The sequence below is a fragment of the Microtus ochrogaster genome, chromosome 15, assembly GCF_000317375.1.
Source record: "Microtus ochrogaster isolate Prairie Vole_2 chromosome 15, MicOch1.0, whole genome shotgun sequence".
Classification (NCBI taxonomy): Eukaryota; Metazoa; Chordata; class Mammalia; order Rodentia; family Cricetidae; genus Microtus; species Microtus ochrogaster.
Genome location: NC_022017.1, coordinates 25,267,257 through 25,274,792, shown reverse-complemented (window position 1 = coordinate 25,274,792; position 7,536 = coordinate 25,267,257). Strand labels below are relative to the sequence as shown.

The following is a 7,536-nucleotide window of genomic DNA, read 5'->3' as shown; positions in this document are numbered from 1 at the left end:
AAAAAAAAAAAAAAAAGTACAGGGAGACTTATCACCTCCAGGGGACGGAGGCTTTAGAAACTTTAAGGAGCAGGCATGTCACTTGCAAGATGTCAGAGGCTAGTACATATGGTGGTGACACTGGGAGCAGTAGCATGGCCCACATAGGCAATCAGGTTAAGTGACCACAGACCGGAACCCAGTCACCCATCTCTAAGCGTGATGCAACAACAAGGACTGGGGAACAAGGAGGCACCCACAAACTACAGTAGCTGAGAGGGCTTGTGTGTAGCCTTCTGTTCAGGGGCAACATGTGCCGTCCAGTACACTGGCTGAGTGGCCCTTGGTACTGGGCCAGCAGAGGGCAGATGAACCTATAGGTATAACCTATGACAGCCTCTAGGTGTGGTATGGGGGACAGGATAGAGCCCCCTGAGGTACACATTGGTACAAACAAAAGAACATATGGGCGTAAATGTGAGGACAAACTGAAGCAAAGGGCATGCACGATCCCAGGGCACAGCGCCATGGCAGACACAGAGCCTCTCTCTGGCGGTCACTGCAGGCCAGGGTCACTTCGTAATGTTATGTGGGTGACAGTGAGTGATTAGGACTTTGACTCATGGAGGACTCGGGGTGTTGGGGAAATGGGTCCCCTCAAGGTCCCTATACCCAGGTCTCACCGGAGGCTGCGGTGATCCGGGTCATAGTGTTCAGGCAGCAGCTGACCCAGAGTCCGGTAAATGATGACCAGGGCAATGGCAAACTGGCCAGGCTCGTCGGGGTGTCTCCTCTGTCTGCTGAATGAGGTTTCTCTCTCAGCCCTGGCTTCTGGTTGTGGCGTCTGTGGTGCAGCCCTTCGGTTGCCCAGCCTCACTGTGGGGCTTTCTGCGGTGTGAGAACAGAGCGTGAGGGCTCAGGGCAGACAGCTGTGCCAGGCCCAGTAGTTCTACCTTTGGGTATGCGTTAGAAGAGTTGCAAACAGATTTGAAGATGTGGCCACAGACTGTCCAAATTCACAGACGGAAAGTAGCACAGTGGCCACTGAGGTTGGACTTGTTAGTGACCAGTGGCTAGTGTCACAGCAACAAGAGGAAGGGCTGGGGAGGGTTGGAGGCCCTGGGGATGAAGCAGACACCTTTGGATGGGGTGTTTAGAGGGGCAACAATCCCATGTGGTGGGGGGGTTGGGGTCTTAGCGACACCCCCACTCAGAACAGTGCTGGGAACTGCAGGAGGAGACAGGGGCCTTCTGCACGCATGAGTTCTGTGCCCTGTGCTTTCGAACTTCATGCTAAATGTGGACATGTTTTCAACTGTCCATGAGAAAGGCAATGTATATACCCCATACATAAGTACACACCTGGGGTGCCCAAGCCTACAGTGTCACACAGCTCACTAAAGCAGCTATGATGTGGGAGACTTTGGTGGGAGGCTGACTGTGCCAGCACCTGGGCTCCGTGGAGGAGAGGACAGGGAGAGAACATGTCCCCATGATCAGGAGGTGGAAGGGATGGGTCTACTCCCTGCCTGAGTGAGGCTCCTTCCTAACAGCCAGCCTACTAGACACCATGCTGCCTAACAAGTGGGCAGTGTGGTCTATGCTGGCCAACTCTAGGGTTTTGGCAGCTTTCAGATTTGGCACAATGAATAAAATGAAATGAATGCTACAGGGCCATGGAGAATTAGGGATGAGACGGTCTGGGATTCCCCATGGGAGTGTTCCTTGAACCAGGCCCCAGCAGCAGATAGGTGACAGTGTCACAGAGACAGAGTCCTCTTCTAGGTAACAATGCTAAGGGACAGACACATGTACACACACATAATAGTCTACCTGTGCACCATGTAGGCAATACATACATGGATATGTGCATGCACAGAATACTTACATGCATACATGCACACCACATATAGTATTTGTGCACATACAGGATATAACCACATGCACACATAATATAAACATGTATACATATATGTATGCACTCCTGGAATTGTACATATATATGCATATTAATAAATGTATATGTACACCGAATATATATATATACATGTGCACATTAACATATACACAAATACAAACATTCTGCAACACACATATATAAACATTAACATATGCACATATACACATACTGGGTATACACACATACACATTACCATTCACATACTAAATGTATATGCAACATATACATGCATACGCAACATACACATGTATACACACAGAATACCACTCATATACACATCAGGAACATACATAACCATGCATAGATAGAATATACACATGCTTGCATGCAAGGGACACTCATAAGCTCACACACAACACAATCACTTTTGTGGCCCGCTTTGAACAAACATAACATGCATGTGGAAGCTGCAACCGAACAGCTTGGAAGCTGGGGCCTGTTCCGAGCTCGCTCCCACATCCATGAGAACCTCACACAGTATTTGTAGAAGATGCCTGAGCATCACTCGGGCCTGCTTGCTCCGTAACTTGTTCAGGGCACACGCAGGACTCTTAGGGGTCACTCTCTCCTGAAAGGACGGAGACACTCAAGGCAACAAGGGGCTTCTGTGTAGGCGGCTTCACCTTTTTTCTCTGGTGGTTTGAAGGTGTCAGCTGGGAAGGACACGGAGGACTCCAACTCCCTTGGGAACTCTTCCCGAATGTTCTCAAACCTTGGCACCTGGGCACCGGTGAAGTTAAACTTGTCGAAGACATCAACTGCAAGAACTGGGACAATTCCTTGACTCACTCCCACGTGGTAGCACTTTCTTGAACCCCGAATTTTTATATGATAGCTGTTGTTTCCACAGCAGCCATTATCTCTAGGGAACCTACTGAGAGTCACACAACAGGACACCTGAGGGTGACACAAGGCAGAGTGTGACTCTTTACAGTGGCACCTGGCACTGTCTCACATGGCTCTGGGGGAGGGAAATATGAGGGGCAAGGCCAGCCACAACATGGCCGCGAGGGGTACTGCCCCACTCTGTTCTCTGGTGTATGTCATCTCCCCGCAGCCTTTCCAAGTGGTGGAGACAGAGGGAGAGCTGGTGAAATCGACCGTGACCGAGCAAGCTCTGTAGCACGGACTCACACTGTCTGTCTGTCCTCTGCCTTATGGAAACACCTACAGGCCCCTGATGGGACACACAGTCGAGCTGTCCCTCAGCTGGCGCTGGTCACCGCCACTCTGACAAAGAGGTAGAATCATGCCTCTATGTGCCAGGGGCCACCCTCACACCATCCTGCCCTGGTTAAGGCTGCCCGCTAAAAGCTGAGCATAGAGGTGCACACCTTTAAACTCAGCACAATGGGGGCAGAGGCAGGTGGATTTGTGAGTTCCAGGACAGCCTGGTCTACAGAGTAAGTTCCAGGATGGCCTGAAATACATAGTGAAACCCTGTCTCAAAAGAGCTCCTCAAAAAAGACTCGCTGCTAGGACAGTGCCTCTTGAGCCACCTGTAGGAGGAGTGAGGGGTAGAAGGAAAAGCCTATGGTGTGGGGTAAGGGATCTCAGAGGGTCAATATCAGCAATGCTGCTGGTCCCACACCTAGCTAGAGGAACTCTCTGTGGGATGGCCATCTTCAGGACTTGGGGACTGCTTGCCAGCTTTGTCCAGAGAGATTGGGAACTGATTTTACCAACCTGGGGCTTTCTCTGCTTGAAGGAATCAGGACTGTTAAACTCTCAAGCCCAGAGATGTGTGTACTAGCGTTTGATGTAACATGGACCATGGGGTGCCAGTAGCACTGATTGCTCCCAGGCTGGGAGAGCCTGCATCTCCATCCCCACATGTCCCTCCTGCATGTACTTCCATCTGTGTTCAATGGGGAGAGGGGAATATTGTCTCCAGGCAGGCTGCACTGTGGGGAATCCCAAACCTGGATGTCTAGAAGGCCAGTTGGACTCCAAAGACCCCAGAGTGACACTGCCACAGAAGTATCTGACCCCAGGAATGACATCAGCCATTGTAGATGTCTTTCGAGTTGGGCCTCTTCTCTCATTTTACAGAAGAAGAAGCTAGAGGTTAGAACGGAGCTGCTGGCTCACTTTTCTACAGAGTGCCTGGGCTGTGCCCCCACCCACTTCATTGTCGGTGGCCAATGAATGCCCAAAGTCCCTGGGGGTCAGGTGTTCTGCCCTCCCACAGGTCAGTCCGTACTCATGTTGGCGGTGATGATGATGAAGGGTCTCAGATAGGTCCTTTTCACATTCCGTGCCACGTTGCTGAAGTACGCCTCGAAGTGCCTCAGGAGCTGTGCGGCGCCGCCCTCACTTCGCTGGATCTGTTCCCACGATGCCTGGGTAGCCGGGGCCAGGAGGGCACTGCCCGTCTGGACAACATCCTGGACAGACAGACAGACAAACAGATAGATGGTACTTGGTCTTCTGTCCTCAGATGCCTGGTACTGAGATGGAGCAAACCATCTTACAGACAGCCAGGAGCTGACCAGGACTGAGCTGGGCCAGGAGAGCATCATCAGAGTCAATGTCAGAGGCCAGAGACTGCCAGGCGAGTGTCCGGCTGAGGGCCGTGCCACGGGGAGGGAGCAAAGCAGGGCTACAAATGGACATCGGCAGTCAGAGACTCCACCAGGAGCGTGCCCTGCTGGGGTCGGTCTCACATAAACATCCACAGACACTAAGGAGGAAGACAGGCAGGGATGTCCCTTCATTTTAGACCCTGGACCACACAAGTAAACCAGAGAAGGGAACCACAGTGTACTTCGCTGTGGATGGAAGTGGCGAGGCCAGCTGCGGGCATACTTGTGGTTCAATGCCCCACATCGACACCCACCGCACCAGGGTTTATGTGAAACAGCGGTCAGCACGGTATTGGATGTGGGACTTAAATGACGTGGAGCAGAGGGCCTTTGAGGGAGGTATCTGTAGGAGGCTCAAGAGCCTATTACTAGGCTTCACCATTCTCTGACTGTGCCCTTGGGCAAACCCTAAGCATCACGTGCCTCAGTTTTCTTATCCGTCAAGGGGTTAAGAAACTATGCATAGCTAAAATGCATGCCACTTAGACTGCTGTGCCTACTCAGTGGTCCCTAACCATTAGCATTGCTGCTGTCAGCGAAGCTGTGGTCCGCCCTTGCCTCACAAGACTTTCTCACACGGGAAGTGAAGGGATTTGGACGGGATCCTGTACTGTGCTTCACCAACTGAGCCCAGCTCCTGACTCTGACTGCACCGAGTTCACCCTCCTCTTACCTCGTGGAAATTAGCCTCCCGAGTGGCTGCCAAGTCGAAACCCTGTTGGTGGCTCTCATGCTGGAGGATGCGGGCCAGCAGCTGGTAGGCAGTGCGCACATCATTGCCAAAGAGTGTGCCATTGCGCTGTGTGGCGTTCCTCAGCGCCTTTGCCAGCCTCAGGGACCTGTCTCCATCCATCCTTGTCTCGTTGCGGCTCAGCTTCTCATTCTGGAACAAAAAAAAAAAAAGAAATAGCAATGTTTGCAAATGGATTTCATTTGCTCTAGCCCTTCTCGCCATTCAGAAATTCTCTTCTTTCTTGTAACTTTGATAGTACTTTAAAGATTCCAAACCCAGAAACGATACTGAGTTGACAACAGTAGCAAGAAAAGGGCAGGCCTGCCGGGCGGAGTGCGTGGAAGCAATGTCACAGTTTGGTGACAGTGAGGACTCTGTCTACAGAACCAGAACCGGAGGACAGAAGAACTACAAACTTGAGGCCAGCCTGACTCACCTGAGTGAAGGAAGTGGGCCTGGTCCCTGCAGCCCCAGGGTTGTCCCTTCTCCATTTGCTTCCAGATTCACAGCCTCTTGGGAGCCATATGTGACCCAAATGCAACCCCTATAGCACAGACCCAAGAGGCACCTCCCCAAGGCTGTGACCTACCATGGCCTTGAGATCCACAAAGGAGCCTGAGGTACAGTTGAAGAGCTCTGGGGGAAGCCAGCCCTTCTCCCCGCTGCAGTGCCGAACTGCATTGCCTTGGGAACAAAAGCATGCTCAGACTGTGCTTTTGTCAGACCACAACCTGATACACTTAGCCAACCCTCGCCCTGAGCACAGACGAGGGTCCAGGTGGGGGCTGTGTCAGCCAAGTTCACAGCCACAGGACAGGGCCAATGCATGCGCTCATCCTCTATGCTGAAACCCAAGCTGCCCTGATAGTTAGGCTCAGACCCTCTGGGTTCCCGGCAACACAAGCAACTCTGTGGGCATGGGCAAGTCTGTGAGACAATGAGCCAGTGCTGAAGACCTCCACACAGGGCTTACTGGAGACAGCATAGACACCATTACTTGCCGCTTTACAGAGAACAAATACCATAGACAACAAGATGACTTGCCAAGGCCCTAGGCAGAGTGGCAAAGCATTTTCATCTGTTACGCTCCTTTCATGTTCTGCCTCCTGCTATTGAGGGGAAAACTATGTCATTTCTCCCAACACATTCCTTAATTGCATATTTGAAAATGTGTATGGGTGTTTTGTCTGCATGTATGTCTGTGTATCACCCACCACATACATGCCCATGCCAGGGAGGCCAGAAGAGAGCTTTGGATTCCCCCAGAACTGGAGTTACAGATGGCTAGGAGCCACCACGTGGGTTCTGGGAATTGAACCCAGGTCCTCTAGAAGAGAAGCCAGTTTTCTTAACCAAGGAGCTATCTCTCTAGCACATAGGATTATTTTAGCGTTGACATTCAAAAGCTCAGATGCTCAGCCTGCTTTAGACTGGTTTCCTATCCTGAGGAAAACCCAGGCACAGAACTTACCCACTGATCCTTTGGGGCATGGCACCGCTGCTGGCTGTCCAAATTTCGTCTGTGGCCACCAGATGCCAGCCTCAAATGCTCTGGGACACCCATTGTAGATCACTGAGGGCAGAGGAAGGCATCATTCAACTCGGCTCAGCCGGACACAAAATGTCCTACGTCCCACCTGCAAAAGGCTCCCGACAAGAGTGACCCCCAGCACCTTCCAGTCACCATGCACACTAGTGCCTCACCAAGACCAGGTTTCTAGAAGGCCAAGAGCACTCAGAATAAAGGCTGCCAGGATTCTCCGAGCCCAAGGGATATGCAGGCACACACATGCACATGCTAGCGTATACATGTTAAACACGGCAGTCTTCTGCAGTGTGACCAGAAAGGGGTCAGGGGACAATAACAGACCTTCACAACCAAGTGAGGTGACCTCGGCAAAGGGGTTATCACAGCGGTTGCACTGGCGGCCGATAACGCCAGGCTTGCAGGCACACTGCCCAGTGTCCATGTCGCAGGCACGGCTGTGGGAGCCATGGGGGAAGCAGTCACAGGGAAGGCAGGCATCCTGGGCTGGGGGCTTGTAGTAATTCTCCTGGAAAAGGCATAGGTGGGGCCAGTGAGATGGCTCAGTGGGTAAAGGTGCTGGCCACACAAGTCTGGCCGATGGAATTCGATTCCCAGAACCTACAGAACAGTGGAGGAAAAAAACTATCTCCACAGAGTTGTCCGCTGGCCTCCCCATGTGCACCATGACACCAAATAAAGAAATGTTAATAAAACTCTTTTCTTTCTTTTTTTTTGGTGTTTTTTTTTTTTT

The 7,536-nt window shown here is 51.7% G+C and overlaps 1 protein-coding gene across 1 annotated transcript in view; it reads right to left on the bottom strand.

The window, feature by feature from the left end:
- The window catches only part of Celsr1 (cadherin EGF LAG seven-pass G-type receptor 1), a 137,372-nt gene that overhangs the window by 20,878 nt on the left and 108,958 nt on the right, over positions 1–7,536 (bottom strand). Inside the window, exons 15-21 of the mRNA XM_026782502.1 lie at positions 7,128–7,311; positions 6,729–6,830; positions 5,847–5,941; positions 5,198–5,407; positions 4,143–4,326; positions 2,563–2,706; positions 663–867 (exon numbers count right to left, since the gene is read on the bottom strand). Coding sequence (XP_026638303.1) covers positions 663–867; positions 2,563–2,706; positions 4,143–4,326; positions 5,198–5,407; positions 5,847–5,941; positions 6,729–6,830; positions 7,128–7,311 — 1,124 coding nt within the window. The remainder of the gene's footprint in view (positions 1–662; positions 868–2,562; positions 2,707–4,142; positions 4,327–5,197; positions 5,408–5,846; positions 5,942–6,728; positions 6,831–7,127; positions 7,312–7,536) is intronic.